The following is a 20,128-nucleotide window of genomic DNA, read 5'->3' as shown; positions in this document are numbered from 1 at the left end:
TGATTCTTAACAGTCTCGGAACCATTTACAACATGCAGAAGATCACTTTTTTTTTTATAAAAATTATTTTGTGGCAAGACTGTTTGGGCAGCATCCAGAGCAAAGTCCTTGAGGGAAAAAAAAAAAAAATCTAAAAAAAATTTGGCTCAGTTCTCTTAACATTCTATCTTAAAACTTGTGTCTGGACTTTGTTTTGGATATTGTATACCCTGGGAGTGCTAATCATTTCCTGAAGTTCCCCAAGTGGGATATTTACTCTGAGTGTCTCCCTCCCTCTGTTTAAGCAAGGCATGAATGTCGTTTGGTTTTTGGTTTAATGTATGGGTGCAAACCACTACTCATACCATCACAACTGGCATACTACTGCCAGTTGGAGTTAACACTACACACCACAGGGCACTGACTGGTTGGTTTCTTCTGAAATAGTATACAAACTGGGTAGTCATACCATGAAATGATATCAAGCATAGTAAGAACATGCTATAATATTCCTCAACTTAAAAAAAAATAAAAAAAAATAAGTAAAACAAATATAGTATCCTACATAAAACTATTTCACACAAAAACTTGCATGAAAAAGAAAAAAAGTCCATACTAATGAGTATACCTCAGTTTTTGTGCTACTTAGCATATGTTAACTCATTAAATGACTTGTGAAAATAAATTAAACTAATAATGTCACCTGCCCTTATAATAGAATCGGTATCATGCCGAACAAAAAAAAAAAAAACCTAATTGGTAAATTTAAAGATAAGGAAATTACAAGCAATAGCAGACTTTATTCTATATATTGTTGACAGAATAGAATTTGCTAATTACTTTATCTACACATCGATGCATTAGATTCCTAAACAATCTCTTGAGATTTAGTGGTGAGAACTGATCTGGAGGGCTCAAACAGACCTGCTACACATCATCTGCTGTAACTCCCTTTGTTCCATAGAACATCTCCTAGAGTTCCTGACATTCCTCTCTATATTGATGCTCTACCATCTCCCTATAAATCTTCCCTCTCACTAGAATTACACTTACACTTAAGAAACAAAACAAAAATGTTAATTATATTAACAGCTTCAGGAATATGTCCTAAATTTGTATATACTCTTAAATGACATTTGCATACAATACAACATAGAATACACTGCTAATTATTCTAAGAAATACTAAGCCATTAGGGATCTATTCTATTGTACACAGCACAATAGGAAGAGAGAGTGCAGGCAGGCAGACACTGTGACAAAGAGACGGTCACGGGAGGGCACATAGCTGTGTGACATCCTACCTGCTGATCCAAAAAATCAAGATGCCTCTGTAACTGCAGATCTAACATCTCTTCCTGTGGGGAAGGGGAGGCAGCGGCAGGAGACAAACACAGGGTTAAAAGGGCAAAGCTAAAGCACAAGGTGGGCAGTGAGTAATGTCTACACTTCTGTCCCTTAATATACATTGCCATTGATATCAAGTTCCTAGCAGGCTGCAGGTAACTGCGCAGATAGTGCAGTAGCGGGGAAGGAAAGAATGACATACAGCGTGTGATGCAGCATAAACACACAACGCACACAGTATGTAAACAAACAATGCACATTCGCTCAGCATTCTAAACTGTGACGTAAGAAAAAAGACATTGTGTATCGTATTGTAAAAGGTACATAAGGTGAGAAGGTTTTGTAGATGGAGTGACAGGTTACAGAAAGGGTTATGGATACAAGGTATAGTTCCTCTATTGCATGTTTAGAGAAGAATAAAATATAAGAATTCAAAGATCTTTGAACAGCATAAAATAAAGATTGATAATAATACAGTATGTTAATGTTTAGTCATATGGAAGTCATATTCAATTACCTTCCATAGTCATGAAGGATAATTCTTTATTTCTTCACCTTAATAAACACTGTATGTAAATCTAAGTATCCATAATAATAACCTCTGATAGTCTGGAGACGTTATCTAATAATGAGGACTGAGATCCTGTATCGTTAATCTCTTGAAATAGTACCGTAATTTCAATATTATATTGTGTGAATACACTAACCGTAAACAAAGAATAATACCATTAGCAATCCAATCTGTGTATATAAATATATATATGTTAAAGGTAGTCCTCACGTTACGACTTACCTGTATAACCAAGGCTCTGACTTACTACTAGCTCTCCAGCGTGAGGATTCAAGGGATTCCCCCCGTTAGACAGGTGGTCTATGTTCGGGGAATTTTCCCCGAACATATATTAGAGAGACCCCTGCTCTGGTACGTTTGTCTATGTTATGAGAAATTTCCCCGAACATAGACAAGCGCACCAGAGCAGGTGAACCCTCTAATCTATGTTTGGAGAATTCTCCCGGAACATAGATTTGAGTGATTCCTTGTGCTAGTGATCTGTCTCTGTTCGCCTCGAACATACACCTGCTCTCTAGCGCATGTGAGACTCTGCATCCTCATTAACCGACCAATTTGTTTTGCGAACGGGTCGTAGGAACGGAACTTGGTTGGTAAGTGAGGATCACCTGTAATAATATCCTAGAATGGTGTTTGTAATACTTGCTTAAGGTCTGAAGTGGTCACCAGAACTCTGAATGCAGAATGATTTCCTATTGTATTACCCTCTTCTAGTCCCTAGAGGTCACTACATAAAAAATACATACTAGAATGAACACTTAATGATCTAACAAACAAACGAAACCTGTTTTATGTATATAGCATACTGTTGCTTGCATAGTTTACACACCGTTACTACAGTGACATCACATGACCTTGAACTTAACAGGGTGTCTATTTAAATGCTATATATTGATTTAGATTTTTGGCACCGATGACCCTGGCGTAGCTGGCAGATAGATACACTGCGTGCAGAATTATTAGGCAAATGGGTATTTTGACCACATCATCCTCTTTATGCATGTTGTCTTACTCCAAGCTGTATAGGCTCGAAAGCCTACTACCAATTAAGCATATTAGGTGATGTGCATCTCTGTAATGAGAAGGGGTGTGGTCTAATGACATCAACACCCTATATCAGGTGTGCATAATTATTAGGCAACCTCCTTTCCTTTGGCAAAATGGGTCAAAAGAATGACTTGACAGGCTCAGAAAAGTTAAAAAATAGTGAGATATCTTGCAGAGGGATGCAGCACTCTTAAAATTGCAAAGCTTCTGAAGCGTGATCATCGAACAATCAAGCGTTTCATTCAAAATAGTCAACAGGGTCGCAAGAAGCGTGTGGAGAAACCAAGGCGCAAAATAACTGCCCATGAACTGAGAAAAGTCAAGCGTGCAGCTGCCAAGATGCCACTTGCCACCAGTTTGGCCATATTTCAGAGCTGCAACATCACTGGAGTGCCCGAAAGCACAAGGTGTGCAATACTCAGAGACATGGCCAAGGTAAGAAAGGCTGAAAGACGACCACCACTGAACAAGACACACAAGCTGAAACGTCAAGACTGGGCCAAGAAATATCTCAAGACTGATTTTTCTAAGGTTTTATGGACTGATGAAATGAGAGTGAGTCTTGATGGGCCAGATGGATGGATTGGTAAAGGGCAGAGTGCTCCAGTCCGACTCAGACGCCAGCAAGGTGAAGGTGGAGTACTGGTTTGGGCTGGTATCATCAAAGATGAGCTTGTGGGGCCTTTTCGAGTTGAGGATGGAGTCAAGCTCAACTCCCAGTTTCTGGAAGACACCTTCTTCAAGCACTGGTACAGGAAGAAGTCTGCATCCTTCAAGAAAAACATGATTTTCATGCAGGACAATGCTCCATCACACGCGTCCAAGTACTCCACAGCGTGGCTGGCAAGAAAGGGTATAAAAGAAGAAAATCTAATGACATGGCCTCCTTGTTCACCTGATCTGAACCCCATTGAGAACCTGTGGTCCATCATCAAATGTGAGATTTACAAGTAGGGAAAACAGTACACCTCTCTGAACAGTGTCTGGGAGGCTGTGGTTGCTGCTGCACGCAATGTTGATGGTGAACAGATCAAAACACTGACAGAATCCATTGATAGCAGGCTTTTGAGTGTCCTTGCAAAGAAAGGTGGCTATATTGGTCACTGATTTGTTTTTGTTATGTTTTTGAATGTCAGAAATGTATATTTGTGAATGTTGAGATGTTATATTGGTTTCACTGGTAAAAATAAATAATTGAAATGGGTATATATTTGTTTTTTGTTAAGTTGCCTAATAATTATGCACAGTAATAGTCACCTGCACACACAGATATCCCCCTAAAATAGCTATAACTAAAAACAAACTAAAAACTACTTCCAAAAATCTTCAGCTTTGATATTAATGAGTTTTTTTGGGTTCATTGAGAACATGGTTGTTGTTCAATAATAAAATTAATCCTCAAAAATACAACTTGCCTAATAATTCTGCACTCCCTGTATATATATATATATATAGCTATCTTTTTAAATGTATCTTCTTTTTTTTCCATTGGACCTGTGATGGAGCTCCCTGTACCCCAACTGGGTACCTCCGCCAAGTCCGCTTCCTAGCTGCTTGCAGCAACCCTGGATCGCTTCTGCCCCAGTCACCGCAGATCGACTGGTAACCTGAACAGGGAGCAGCTCTCCTTCCAGGCAGGTATCGTCCCCCCTGCTGCCTATTCCACTGCCACCCTTCTTCAAGGCAGTTATCGTCCCGTCTGCCTATTCCGCAGCAGCTCTGCTTAAAGTGATTGTAGTATTTGCCTTTGCAAAGGCAACTGCGGCTCTCAGGCCTAGCTCTTTTGTTTAATCCCAGGGCTAGAGGGATCCTGCAACCCGAAAACAGGTCCGAAGACTAGATTTTGTAGGGATCCTAGTGACAAGTTCCAAAAGAAACTGACATACAAAACTTTATTTTTCTTGGGTCTAGCCCATAGACTCATTACATGTAGATTGCTGGGACAATTTAAATAAAATACAAATAACCAAATTATAGCAGACAACATACAGCAACTTAATATAACACAATTACATATTTATAAGGGGGTGGGGAAGAAAATAATTAACATAAAATATCTATCTTGTCTGCAGAATTGGCAATATGCAAATCTACCTGAATATGAAAATTAGCATGCCTTGCTATTCAGGTAGTGCATATAGTTGTTGCTGCAACCCACAGAGGGCGCTACACAGGCTCCATAACCAAATCCTCCCACTTGGTAGCAAACATCAGCAGGAAAGGAAAGCACACAAACAATTAACAATGAATACATAATACACGAGGGGGCGGGGCCTGACAGTCAAGCTGGCCAGACGTGTTTCATGAGAGCTCTTGCACAGCAGAACTAAACTTTGGCTTTTATTGCCCAAAAGCGATATATTTGCAGACCCGCATGATGGTAGATACCTGCTGAATCGTGTGGGAGCCCGTGGATAACAGATCCACATCATCCTGAGGAGATATACCGCACCTTACACATGAGGCCTAGAGAGGAAGGCGGCCAATCTCCCGACACAGGGGGCCGCGTGGAGTGACAACCCTCCTGTTGCCCTTCTACCCCCCTCATCTCCCCTTTGGACGAGACCAAGATGGCTGCCACGCCACAACATCAGAAGAGTCTGTCATGGGGGGCGTGGCCGGCAGAGCACTGAACCAGACGTCTATCTGTGGAGCTCCGACAGGAATCCACAGAAAAAGAAAGAAAAGCCGTAAAAAAACCAAATTTTACTCACAGCACGAGACCCACGAACCACCAGAGAACAAAATGGGGCGCAAGAATCGACAAAGAGCACGACCCGAACCCCCGCGTATGCCTGATATCAGGCTCTCCTTCAGCAGGCCTGAACCGCGGCTGCAGCCCAAGATGGCGCCCGAAGCCCACACAGACCCAGAAGCCTCGGAAGACTCTCAGGAGGGAGAGGAATCGATTCCCTCATCCGTACAGGGGGAGACCCCCCCACACCTCGGAGTCGGAAGAAGACTCATCCCCATCCACTAAAGGGGACATTAAGAACCTGCTAACGGACCTGAGAAAGATCTGGAAGGCAGATCTGGCAGAGGCACAAAATGAAATGGGGATTATACACCAAAAAGTGAAAGAGGTGGAGGAGAGAGAAACCGCCAGAGACAGCCACATACAAAGCAACAGCAGCCAAATAGCGGAACTCACCGCTCAGGTACGCCAGATGCAACGGGCAATGACACTGCTCGAAACAAGACACAGACAAAGGAACATCCGTATTAGGGGTATCCCAGAGTCTGTCGAGGGGGAGCACTTATTGGAGTTCGCCAGGAACTCGATCGCAGCTTTGGGAATCAAAAACGAAGCAACCTCACCCGCCACAAAAGCAGCATTCAGGGTGAAAAAGTCAGCTGCAGCACCTAGCGACGCCCCGAGAGATACAATCGCTCTCACAAGAGACATAGCGGTACGAGCCGCGATCATGGCCAGATCCAGGGAATTACAAACCATACACTACGAAAACACTACACTGGCGATATACAGTGATCTCCCTTTTGCAGTATTGGTAGAGAAGAGGAAACTGGCACCCATAGCAAAGAGACTAAGAGACAATTCCGTGAAATACAGATGGGGAGCGGACGGGTCACTCTTGGCAATGTCGGGAACAGGACAGGTCACCCTCACTTCCTCCGAGGAACCAGAACCTTTCCTCCGCAGCCTTAATGCACTAGCAGACAGACGACAACAAATGCTACCGGAACCTACACCAAAGAAACGAGCTGACCCCAAGGGGCATGACAAACTGACCCCAATGGCTCAGGGCCACACTGCACCACGGTGGAGACTGGAATCTGCGGTAGTAAAGACCCTTCCACTGCAAAAATTACGGGGCTCGAGGAACACTACCTGAAGAGTTCCAGCGAAGACTTACACTGCGAGGACGGCAAAACAAGCCTACTATCAAAGACGAGAGACCGAAGACGCAACTAAAATCTAGAGACACTTTACTCTAACCCTAGACATTACAAGTTAAACTAGCATAATTTAACCTAGTATCATTTATCCTTAACATGTAATTGTTGTTTGACTATATGTGATAAGGACCCATACCCAGCATTGCAAATGTTTATATTTTACTATACTTTACTCTACCCATATATTGGTCACGTTGTAAGATTTATGTGCAAAAGCAAATAAAATGCAAATTAAAAAAAAAAAAAAAAAAAGGGGGGCGGAGCCGAGCAAGCAAGCTGGCTGGTCGCACATCGCATGGGCTCCAGCTTTCTGGGCTCCATAACATTGCCAAATCGAGACACAGCGACAAGAGAAGCGAGCAACCACGACAATTGGACTCACACTGAGCTTGTGCACACAACGATACCCATATCGAACCCCGGCATGCCCGGGAACCGCTACAGCTGGCTTGGGCCTACTGGAGGAGGTGAGGGGGAAGGACGGCCGCCTTCCCGCCCTACTCAAAGACCCCCAAGCGTTCGAAAATCGCTTCCCCCCCCCCTATGGACCGGTGGGGGTCATCCCGGTCCCTGCCTGAAGGGAGACCCCACACGCCGCACCGACCAACGGCTCCCGCCAGCCTGCCAAGCAACGCGGCAGTGAGGGCCCCCAAGATGGCGGCTCTGCTAGAACCAGATAAGCGAGGTCAGCGACGACCAGATCCAACCCCAGGCACCACTGCCTCGCTGGGGACGGTCACCCCCGCAAAGCGGACTAAACTGGCAACTAATACTGCATTCAAACGAGATGGCGGACACGCAACCAAGATGCACAAACCACCCGAACACATAACAGTGTTCTTTGAAAAGCTTCGCACGTACCTTTGGGAGAAGTGTGGAGCCAAGAGGCAGCCCTTCCAACAAGCGGTGAGAGCGGCGGCGAAGTGGATCCGCCCGGCGGTTCGGCGCTGCCTGAGGGGAAATCCCCCACGCGGCCCCAGTACAGCCTCCCGAGGCGACACAGCTACCCGCAGGCGACCATACACAAGCGAGCCCTCCATGAAAGCAACGTCTACTAAGGCATCACCAAGCCTCCTTCCCAGCACCCGGCACAGCACCACCTGTATCCCTGCGGACACATCCACAAGGAAAGAATCAGAGCGGCTGCATACACTTCTGAGCGGGAAAAACGGCGGGTCTTTCCCTCCATGGGAGCCGGCTGAACGGCCTAAGACTCTCTACCATAGTGGAACTGTGGGTCATCTCTCCCTTGGGCTGGACTGTGCTCTGCCCCTCGAGGGCATCGGATGAACTGAGCCGGCAAGTGGGACTCTCTGGGACTGGCAACCAAAAAGAGTGTTCCTCATGATCGCTCATTATTTTTTCCGTTCACATTATTATTTTCTTTTCCTTACATATGATGTTTAATATTTTGTTTATAATTTTTCTGGGGACATCCTTTTGATGTGCTATATGGATAACCAGCGATATATTGCAAATGTCCACCAATAGCTACCAGCAATATATTTCACTTGCTCTATAACCAAGTACCCCTGCTTTAACTTTATATGCTTATTACTTAACCTTATTAAATAATGTGTGGTGTACTACACGTCGAGCTACGCATTACGTTATGCTCATCTCTATAGCAAACAATTCTATGCATGAGCCTCCTTATAACCGTGCTACCGCACCATGACCGTGGCTAATAGCGCAACCTAACTGCAGTTTTATGACACATCGCTCTACCTAATCGTGCACCCCACCTGTCCTCTTCACTGAGCAGGGAAAGGTGCCTATAATAGCGGTGCAGCTATGCATTCTAGAATACCTATGTAATAATGCACCATACTATAGTGAATACCCACCCAAGCACTGTTAGCATTATAAACCTGAAACCAACGCTTTAACCTTTTGGTCCACTCGTATGTTATTTTAGTTGATGTTTATTAATTCGTTAAATCTTGCATACCTCTAGGTCCAACATTCGGCAATCTGCATGTCTATATCAACATACTGTCACTAAAAAAAAAATGTGCACTGTTTTCATGCCATAACTGTATAGTAACTGTGTAATGCTTCGCTTTCCAAACGCTGTTGTGGCGAGGAAAGAGGTCTGTTACCTTTCATGCACGCAAAAATAAAGAATTCAAAAAAAAAAAAAAAAAAAAAAGAAGAGTCTGTCATGGAGGGAGAACTTCGAGGCCCGCTTTGATCTGATTTGTGAGGCATTCTGGAAGCGCATACAATGCACACCTCCCTCCCAAGATACCCCTGCTACCACAGAGCATGAAAACGGAGCAGAGACTTACCGATCCTGCCCTGGGTCGGAGACCCTCCTGCAGGTGCATTCAGCTTGCCGCCTGAAGCTCCGCCAAGTACCAGGACGTCCCAAAGCCTGCGTTCATGTGGCATGGAGACAGAAGCCCCCTCTGTGGGTGAAGCATTCCCCACATATAGCTTCGGCTCAGAGAGATGCAATCCCCGAATCCAGCAGACCCTCAATTGCTCATCTGCCTGCCATCTGGCTGTTCCCGTGGAACTGTCTGTGGACGAGGGGTGACAGCATGACAGATCGGGAGATGAAGTGTCTATCGAAGCATACTCGTGGCATTGGCTAGATGCTACATGGCAGGGAACCTCTATTACCTGTATCCACCTCCCTGGCATACCATGCAGGGTCTCCTACCACAATGTGTTTCCAGTTATGATAGGTACCAGTGGCACAACTACTACTCAATGTTCCTAATGTTAGCCTAGCCTGTACTATTAAGCCTTTCTACATGCCCACATAACCTATCACTCTTGTACTCACATAGTGATTCTCAGCCAGTCTATAACCAGCCCAAACTGCGACCAATGGCTAGACATGTATGACTTGCCCCGTTTATCTTTTCTGCCTAGCTTACATTACCATTTCCACAAAATTGTGCATGTATACTAAATGCCAATGTTATGCTCTGTTTTGTTGTTGAAAAGCTTGTAATCGCTGTCGTGGCATTTCAAGTATGTTTGTACATCTATGCACATCAAAAATAAAGATAAAAAAAACAAAAAAAACATAATACGCATACCCTGCACCTACAATGGGCACGGGGAGACAAACATAGGAGTCATCCAGGGATCTAATTCAAGTGCCCATCTTATGTTCCCAGTGAATGTGACTACCGTCATAGGACCATTAAAAGTATTGATCTAGGGGGGGCGGGGCCTAACAGCAGAGCTGTGAAGACGCTTTTCTCAGCAGCTCCTGCTAAACTCGACATTTAAAGCAAAATTTCACTGCCACACCGGCACCCAATTGCGATTATAAGGCCACCACATGAGAGTGGGCAACGAGGTGAGAAAAACGATACCTCTCAAGCGAAGGACCGAGCAAAACTCACTGTGAGGCCTACAAGCATGGCAGGTGCAAGGGAGATGGCCGCTCCCCAACCGCAACACCATGCTGGTCACCTGGCAGTGGGCCAGTGGGGGTCATCCCGGTCTACCCACAACCGACCCCCCAGCAAAGCAACGGGCCAGCACCGGATCCGGGGAGCCCAAAGCCAACTGGCTCTGCGGGCGCTAAAATGGTGGTAACCTACCAAACCGCCGACTCACCCAATGCATGGCAAGAAACGGAGATGCGGCTGAATAGCATCTTCTCTGCTTTCTGGGCAAAGCTGGAATCACACATGAGACCCCTGGCGCCTGAGAAGCCGGCTCAGCCATCACCACAGTGTACCCAGCAGGAGGCCAGACGGAGACAAGCAGTAGTGCACCCCTACCGCATCACCACGAGAAGCCAGCTTTCATTGCAGTCCCACTCGAGGCCAAGCACCGGAGAACTAACGGCGAACGGTGGTGTGAGGCATCTGATCCCCAGGACCCCAAGGGTGTCAACGAGACGGCTGCATCAAACAGGTTAAGCTCACCCAAAGCGGCAGGAGCAGAAAAGAGATGCAAGGCCCAAGAAGGCAGAAACTAGAAGATGGCGGAAGGTCAAGCACTCACCTCTCCCACGCCAGACAGCAAAGCTGAGGGGACCGTTGAAGCCAAGCTCAGGACCACCTCAGGTACCCAAAGCAGCAGGAATGACCCTACCCCAGTGGCACGGCCCAGCCAGTCGACCACACACAGACCCACCCGATAGCTACACCGCAACGCAACATCACGGGCAACAGCAGCCGCAACGAGGCATCGGGTAAATCACCCAGGGTGAATCGGGACACTAGCTTTCCTGGCCGTGAGACCTCACACAGCGCCCAACGCAATAGCAGGAACTCACAACCTTGGGGGCACATCTCATAACTGCCGACTTGGCAGGAGCGGAACTTACGCCTGGGGGACCCCAGGGGACATTATGGATTTGATATGTTTGATTTATCTATTGACACTATCAATTTGCTATCTCACGTACCAAAACCCAAGGCACACACTGACAGCTCTCACACTACTCCTCACATGTTCCAGCTTGTTAAACTTTATAAAATGTTTATTATGCCTCACACGTGCTACACCATGCTCCTTCAACCCTAAGCATAGCTTTTATATCTGTAAGCACAGGTAGCTCAGCACCTTCACCTCAACGACCATCATGCCAGCAAAACCATACACTCATCGGGAATAGGGTGAACCACTCGGACTCCCTATCAACAACCGTGAGCTCCATGTTGCGTAGTACATGGATCCACAAGTTGTCCTGATATACATACATGCTCAGGTATATATTGACCCTCACTGTTTAAATCCATAGTGCTACCAATCGCCAGGTACCAGTAACAACCCGGTATAGCCAGTGTGAAACCTAAAGAAAAACGCTAATGTTTCATATGTTATGCCAAATCCACAGTTATAACGTCCTCTTAACTTACTTTAAATAAAATAAAAAAAATGTGTAGTTTATTCTTATGCAATGCCATGCCTGTTACTATACAACGTGCGACAGCCGTTGGGGCAGAGCAGGTTTACTGTTACTTCATGCACAATGAAAAATAAAGACTAAAAAAAAAAAAAGTATTGATCCTAGTATGCATATTTTATATATTATATATGGAAAAAGGACAAAAGGAAGCAGCGCCTTAAAAGTATCCTCAAAATCCAATCAGGATCTAGTAATTATCTCCAAATATATGCGCTCTAACGAGCCAAAAATTACACAGAGTATGGCCTGTACTCTGTAACATTTTTAAAAAGCCTGTAATCTTTGGCAAAACACGGTAGTGTTTATTCCTGTTACGGTTTTATTTTTAATAAATGTAGTTATTTTTAACGATATTTGCACCTTCCTGATTTTATCCAGAAGATTGTATTCAGAAGAACCTGACATCATATCCCCTGGGGAACATGCCACCTAAACTATAAGGATTGGGCAAAACCCTTTTGCTCTCTACTAGTGAGTATATCTAATTGTATTACCTATATTTATTACAACAAAGAGCACTATATATATTTTTATTCTTTTATATATATTGAATATCCTGGCGACCCTTTGCCGATCTACTTCTGTGCACTGACCAGCGTAAATCCTGAACACCTTGAGCTACAGCGCTCATACCAAAACAGCTACCAGAACATCAACCGTATCGACTCCCACACGCAAGGTCAAGTTATTCTACAGATTTATAGGCAGGGATTATATAGCCCGAGCACATATATTTGGAGCTAATAATGAACTCCAAAAAAGTATACATGCTTTTCCTTTTATTCATCTTACTAACTATCTGAAAATACTACACCATATTTAATTTTTGTCCTTTCTTTTGCATATTGAATTTTCCTGACGGGTTTTTGAGGATACTTTTAAGGCGCTGCTACCCTCCGTCCTTTTTCCACACCATCCAAGACTCTGGTTTGGGTTGTTCAAGCTGCCTACCTGAACTACAAACAAATGTTAGAAACCTTACATTTTGTATGATGTATATTAAATATATATATTTTACAGGCTGTTCTTGACAAGCAACAGAGGGTTGTAGCCACCTATGGGCGACGGTATGGGGGAAACCTACTGTCCTCCCCCCCCCCATCCACCCACCCATGGGTGACGGCCCTAAAGTCCTGCCACCCATGAGCGGCGGGTAGGGACACTAAATGACAAGGTAAGGGTGGACCTTGTCTATGGGCAATGCGTGGGGGCTAAATGTAAACCCCCCTCCCCCAAGGTCACTAGGGGTCCCCAAGCCCCTAGTCACCCCACACCCAAAAAAAAACCCTACCTACCCCCTTCTCCCTAAAAATAGTGAGGGGGAACAAGAAAACGAAATACCTGTAAATAAAAATAAAACTTACCATTTGATGTCGTCTTTTTTTCAGCCCCAAAAAATGGCAAATAAAAATCCATACCAGTCACAACTGTTAAAATAAATAAAAAAAAATAACAGAGCGCAAAAATAAATACGACGAAAAAAAAGACTAGGTGCTAAAAAAGTAATCCATCTTCACCCAGCGTGGGCACTGCCCAGACTGAGTTTCGCAGGGTGGGGGAAGCCTTTTATAGGCTACCCATGCCCTGCAATTTGACCTAGAGCACTCTGATTGGTTGATTCCAAGTCAACCAATCAGAGTGCTCTGACAGGTAAGTCTCTACATATACCTGTCACAGCACTCTGATTGGTTGGCTTGAAATCCAACCAGAGTGCTCTGTGTCATTTTACACAGCATGGGATTTTTTTTTGTGGAATTTTCCCATGCTATGTAATTTGACTTATAACACTGTGATTGGTTGCTTTCCATGCCCCTACTAGCAGTATAGTAGTAGGGGCATGTCTACTAGTATTAGTAAATTTGTAATTTAGTAAATTTGGCTGAAAGACCAATCTTGTTCTTTGAGCCTTTTGGTAGATCGCTCCCTAATACCGTGGGAATTGTAATTGTAATCGAATGAAATTCCGATCCCCACAAAGTCCCGAATTGCGTCCTAACACGAATGAAGAAACTGTTCTTATTCTGTTAGGATGTAATTCGGTAATTTTGCCTGCGTCCTGTCAAAAGACAGGAAGAAATGAAGAACAGATCCTGACAGAGGGAGGGAAGAGGAATCAATTGGGGAAAGGTGAGTTCGGCATGACAGTGCCACTTAAACCATACGTGACGTTTTTGTGAATCTAGCCCACATTGGAAGATTCAGTAAGTGAACCTCCAAACACTTATATTTGGCACATTGGAGAGAATTACCCACAAATACAACAGTGTTATTCCCTAAATTGTAAATTCACCAGGAAATTGGACATCCTAGGCCAACATAGCCAAATTTAAAAAATTAAATGTGCAAGTCAGTTATGCTTCCAACTTGGGTATTTTGGATTTAAAAATTTACAATTCTCAGAGTTTTCCTGGGAACTCATGGTACAGTAAATGGCATGTGAAACCGCCATGGTGGTCACTTACTGCAACATTAAGTGATAAAATGGACACCTAAATGCTCCTAGGGCTTATTCACTAAACTCCAAAATGCAGTGAATTCAACGGGCTATAATACCCAGGCAGTTGCTATATTGCAGTTGACAATTGTTTTCCAAATAAGCTATCTTTGTCTAATTTTTACAGTTTTGATTTCTAATTGACTACAATTCACTGTTTAGTGGATACACCTTACAGTGTAAGTGTATCAAGAGTACATACAGAGCAATATACTACATGATCACCACCATTCTTTTAGTCGTGCCACATTACCTACATTCCAAACAAGGATGGGAGGGTCTATTTCAGTTCTGCATAGAGAATAATAAGCTGATTATGCTGTAATTTGGGCAGATAATTGTCGTAGGCGTCACATTATATTTACTTAAGCCAAACATAAATACGTGTTATCCTTTTATATCATGATGGCAAGGTCTCCGTTATCACCCGCATGTGTACAAATAGTTCTGATCAGACCTTAGTAAAAGTTACTCTCATCAGCGTGCACGCAGGAACAAACATTTAAAGTGTGATGTGGTTTACTGACCAAACAAAATAGAAAAGACAGAAATACAGTCAGAATTCAGTGCACACAAATGCATACACGGCATCACAAGTAACATGATGGAAAGCACATGCAAATAGTATAATGGTGTAATGGCGCAACCTGACTGCAAACTCGTTATACATACATACCCATGGCATCGTATTGTCAAACAAACACACGCAATTTCTGTCCACACTGCTGTGTCTTACATGCATACAGGTGAGATTTTCTGTTTGCACAAGAGGCCAGGCAGTACAGAGAGAAGTCAGAACTGAAAGCACAGAGAGGCATACAGTGGGCAGGGGGGACATGTGACGTGGAACAACTTATCACTAATGTATTCTTCTAGCAAGCCTCTTACTGATACAATACAGTAATCTGGGTTATAAAGTAAATTCATTAGAATTGCTCTTCCAACCCATATCCCCCATATCACACAACGTACCATTTTGTCACGAAGAGGAGGAGAAGCAGGATAGTTGTAGGAATACATCCCCGCTGGGAGTGGCCGCCGGTCACCCATGTAGTCATACTGAGGGGAAAGATTGAAAAATAAATATTTTTATTGGATATCCAAGCATCATACTTAGATGAAGACACACAATCATATTACAATAATTGCTTTTCTTTTTTTGGCAAAAGAACTTGAGAATGCACCGTATGACCCTTTATTTAAGAATGTGCTCAAGATCAGCCTACTTGAAGGGCAATGGTGTAGCTAGAACTAAATATGCTGACAACGGAGTTACAGGCTGCATTTTATAGGGTGTATGCAGAAACGTTGGGGTTTATAAATATATATACTTAATTCTTACTTTTGGGGAGCTGACTGATCGTCTCATGGTATATGCTGCTGGGTCCCCATAATTTTCATCTCCTGTCACACTGTCAAATCTGGCACTTGGGGAGCGCACGGGAGAATAGACCCTTGGACGAGTGCTATATGTCCCTTGACTTGGAGAGCGAGGTACCGAGCGGGATCTAGGTTGCAAGGATAAGCGACGTAGAGATCCACATGCTGCATCAGTTTCCTGATAATAAAGAGATGGACGAGGACCCCACACTTCCTGCCGCCCATAGCCCACCGGTTCCTTCCAGTCCAGTGGATGGTATGATGCTCCATTGAGCATGACCTGCCGCTTGTCTTCAACACCCCATTGAGGGATTCCTCGATCAAAAGCAGGCATTGAACAGATGCTATCTGGTCGTGAACTAGAGGGTGTGCAGTACTGGTAGCTATCAGCATAATGAGAAGGGTACTGGGAGTAATAGTCGGGTACTCTGTGTGACCCTGGGAAGAATCGGCTGGGACTGAAACAGAGGGAAAGAGTATTGTTCATTTTATATACCAACATAACTGCTCACAATAATGGAAAAATGTGCCATTTACTGGTGTGGTGCTTTCATACCTTTGCATGTCCTCGGTTGGAGCTGTACCCCTGCGCAGGTTCACCCACTGTTGCAGCTGTGACATTGAGTTCTGTCTTTGCGCTAGTTTCTCTGGATGATTTCTGGGCAAGTTCCCACGGCGCTGCCCGCTTCCCTCTGGAAAAGCAGCACTCACCGGTCGACCCGGAGAAGGAACAAAACCCCACCCATTGGGTTGTGATGGACGTTCGCTCTCTGGTAGATGTCTTGGAGGCTCCAGGTCAGGATGTCTCTCTGTAGATCCCCCTGTCCCGTTGACTTTAGTCAGTGGCTCTTTCCTGCATTCTGACCTCCTTTCCAACTTCTCAGACCCTCTCCCATCACCCTCCCCACGACTCCGGGTGTCTGGCTCACGATCTCTGAGAGGGGGTATGTTTTCACTGTCCTGCCTCTCCAACCTACACATTGAACACAAGTATATATAGCAAATACAGTCTTGAAGGGTTTTTAGTTAGCATGTTATTTTTGTTTCTTTATTTTCGTCTTACAGTCCAGAATAGCAATCCAGAAATTCAGTAAATCATTATTTCACTAATAGCATTCTACATTAATTATCACTAGTTTCCTTGCTCACATTGTATGATTAAGGACACTACCTTTTTTCTTAAGTTAATAGAGTTCATTCCCCCCACCCCAACACAAAATTATAAGGAGGACCTGCTGTACACAAATGGAATGCAATGTTGTCCTCTATTTTTATAATTCCTTAAAGGGGCAGTCTAAGTATTAACCATATAACCATTACAGTCCCCAACATGGAGTGCCCTGATTACTCCCCATGGTAAGTGAGATGGTTTGACAATCTACAGTGGACTAAACATTAGTACCTAACATTTCCGTAGCTCAAATGTACGTTTTTCCAATTTGGTGTTTTTCGCCTTTGACATTTATATATCTTTGGACCGGTAATATTTACTTCTATAAAACTAGATTTGTCACTAGTCATATGTACAAAGTGAGAGTGCCAGCTCTGGTGAAGCATGGCGTAATATATCTGATGCATTAATTGCGCAGGGTTTCTGACCTAGGAGTAGGTGAGTTTTGCACTTGCGACGCCTCTCCCATGACTCGCACCCAGGACTCCTGTTCTTCTTTGCTTTCTGCACTGAAGTAGTAGGTTCTAATCCCAGCGTGCTCTGCCTGCCGAGAGATGGGGGCTGTGTTATGGAAAGTGTTGTCTCCCACCCAGCAAACGGTCACCTAAATGGACAAAAGACATAATTAAGAGGATACAGATAGAAGATGCACAAACAACAAGAAAACATGCACACAAACAAGTAGAACACACAAAACACTTATGTTAGGCAATGACAGACAATCTCGTACCTATGTTACAATAAAAAAGGTTTAAGCCCCTAACACTGGTTTGCTTTGACAAAACAGGAGACAATTTTAGTATGTAACAATGTCTAGGAGAAGTGTATGCGATAAAAAGCACTAACAATGCATATATTGCCCTACTCACTCCAAACAGTAGGAGAAGTAGAACACACTTTTATATTGTATTCCTTCACACCTGTGAGACATTTATCAAACACATATTAATGTACACATGAATCTGACCACTCATGCATTTCCCCATACATGCACTGGGTTGCAGGCAACACATTTTAAGAACAAATCTATTTTTCCAGCTCGCACTATGAATGTGGCAGCATGCACTTTCCTGTGTCTGGATCGGTTGTTCATGCAGCATGCATCCTTATCTAGTGCCAGGCAGTGGGTAGGTAACACGGACATGCAGCAGGTACAGCAGGACTTACTACCTAGCATAGCGGCTCTGCAGGGGGCAGGCTCTTGGCAAGGGACGGTCCTTAGGATCCTCTCTCCAGCACAGGAGGGAAGACAGAAGAGGTGAGAGGGAGTATACACAAGGGGCTGGTCTGAGCCACTCAAAGCATAAGCCCCATACGCAGCTTAAATGGACTGCACACTTTATATGGCTTAAGTGCATCGCATTAAAATGAAAATGCCGAAAAAATAACAGAGAAATGGACTAAGGACAGTGCCATAGTTAAAAGTTAAATATAATGCTGAAAGTCCAGATATTTTAAAGAACCCAACAGCCTAATTGGATTCATTAAACAAATCCGACCATTACATTAATTACCAGCTGAGCTTTATCCAACCAAGTGATTAGCAGAATAAGAAGGAAATGGGATGCCAGTGGCCTGGTACAATTTGTAAACAGAAGAATTTCACTCAGACTGGACCCTCTGAAGCATATCACTGTCATTAGTGCATCTTGATCATTGGCAAAACAAAAAATAAACCCTTACACATAAGTACAAGTATATCTATAAGACCGTCTAGGGGTGATCTAAAAATGCAATTTCTAGCACAAAAATCAGTCACCCAGTCTTACATTTGACAGTGCATTCAGTATAATGATACCGTCAATGGTTTGATAAATGTGAGAAAGGAAGAAGCAATTGCAAACATTCCTGACATAATGTCATATTTACAGTGTTCTACCAAAACAAAATGATACAAGACTATCAAAATGCTTAATACTGTGTGCATCAACATTTTTAAACAATACATTTATATATCTCTAACAGAAATGTTGCTTCGGCAACACTTTTATATACCTCACCGATGTGCTTTGTCAAAGTGTAACTTTGGGACACTACAAGTAAGTTTAAAAGTGATTTAAAAAAAAGAATTAAACAAGCTAGCAAAAAAAACGGTTACAGCTCAATGTAAAAATCCCTTGCCGATATGTTTGCTATAAAACCAACAACAAGCAAGGCATTATTTTGCATTAATATATTTCTTACTTACTTTACCAATGAGATTAAAATTAAAACTGCAGTGTTTTGTTTGTGTGCTTTTAGATAACTACTTTTATTATACCGACCTTAAAGGTGTGCTTGCGGCTGATGTTATCTGACGGCTGGACCGGGGAGATTCGGAAACTGAGTAGAGGGATGCTGCCCAAAATCCCTTCTTCCTTTTCATCTGGATTTTAAAAACAAAGAATGAGAGATTGCAATGGAGAGGACCTAAAAACCATATGAGCTAAAAGGCAGAAAGGTGTATCGACGACTATGTGGAAATAAGGTGTTAGAAGGTAAAAGAGAGAGAGCACTGTATGAAGAGAGATTTCATTTAAACGGGAAAATAAGCTGACGCAGATACCTAAAGGAAAATAATTAAACCTACAAAAACACGCATCCTCTGCAGCAGTAAATCATTGGTAATAGAAATTGGGAGCTGTGGAAAGTTGCCAGTAGATTAAAAGTTAAACATGTCCTTAGAAATAGGCAATGAGGTTGAACACCTGCTGTAACTCTCTCCCTGCCAGAAGATCCGGCGCCCGAACACAATGCTTTACTGTTCTGATTAGACTGGGACAGTGTTTCCCTCCACACAGTTAATCCCAGCACCTGCCTGCGTGCCTGTGAGAGTTATGTGTGGGAGGCTTTTGTACATGCAAAATATTCCCTGAACAATGTAAGACTGATAAATTATTGAAACTTCACCTGCTCCGGGCCTGAGTGCAGGTGAACAGAGCGTTTGAGAGGCACCATCTGGGATCACAAGACTCCAGGCTATGAACCTTGCTGTCAATGTGTAAAAACCTCACACAGACATACCCCACAATGAGTGTTACTTTCCCACTTAGGTGGGATTCTGCCCCCATATTATGTACCTTTATAATAGAAGAGGCAACGATCAACCAGGACAAACCAACGCTTGTTCCACTGCTTTACTCCAGAGCTGGCCTGCAGCAGATAAGACTAGTGTCAAAGTTACACAGAGAACAACAATGATGGAAGATCAGAAACGCTGGGAGTAGATAGAAAGGGGGACTCCCACCTTGGCTATCCAACTAATAGACTTAAATAAAAACTAATTCCAGCTAGATGGAATGCCCGGCGTCCAAGGATGGACAAACCCTGCATAGAAAAATGCTTCTCAAATTGGAAT

At 43.6% G+C, this 20,128-nt stretch overlaps 1 protein-coding gene across 15 annotated transcripts in view; it reads right to left on the bottom strand.

The window, feature by feature from the left end:
* PLEKHA6 (pleckstrin homology domain containing A6) overlaps nucleotides 1-20,128 on the bottom strand; it is a 163,701-nt gene that overhangs the window by 28,194 nt on the left and 115,379 nt on the right. For 8 of the 15 annotated variants that reach the window (XM_063452315.1, XM_063452324.1, XM_063452366.1 and 5 more), the window contains 7 exons: nucleotides 19,851-19,923; nucleotides 19,056-19,156; nucleotides 17,220-17,395; nucleotides 16,177-16,593; nucleotides 15,583-16,078; nucleotides 15,213-15,299; nucleotides 1,283-1,336 (listed from right to left, as the gene is read on the bottom strand). In XM_063452315.1, coding sequence (XP_063308385.1) covers nucleotides 1,283-1,336; nucleotides 15,213-15,299; nucleotides 15,583-16,078; nucleotides 16,177-16,593; nucleotides 17,220-17,395; nucleotides 19,056-19,156; nucleotides 19,851-19,923 — 1,404 coding nt within the window. Of the gene's footprint in view, nucleotides 1-1,282; nucleotides 1,337-15,212; nucleotides 15,300-15,582; nucleotides 16,079-16,176; nucleotides 16,594-17,219; nucleotides 17,396-17,961; nucleotides 19,036-19,055; nucleotides 19,157-19,850; nucleotides 19,924-20,128 lie in introns of those variants that run through there. The other 7 variants (XM_063452332.1, XM_063452393.1, XM_063452358.1 and 4 more) reach the window with 3 other exon arrangements.

Source organism: Pelobates fuscus, chromosome 1, assembly GCF_036172605.1.
Source record: "Pelobates fuscus isolate aPelFus1 chromosome 1, aPelFus1.pri, whole genome shotgun sequence".
Classification (NCBI taxonomy): Eukaryota; Metazoa; Chordata; class Amphibia; order Anura; family Pelobatidae; genus Pelobates; species Pelobates fuscus.
Note: the sequence above shows the minus strand (reverse complement) of the source record. Positions and strands in the feature narration are given on the sequence as shown.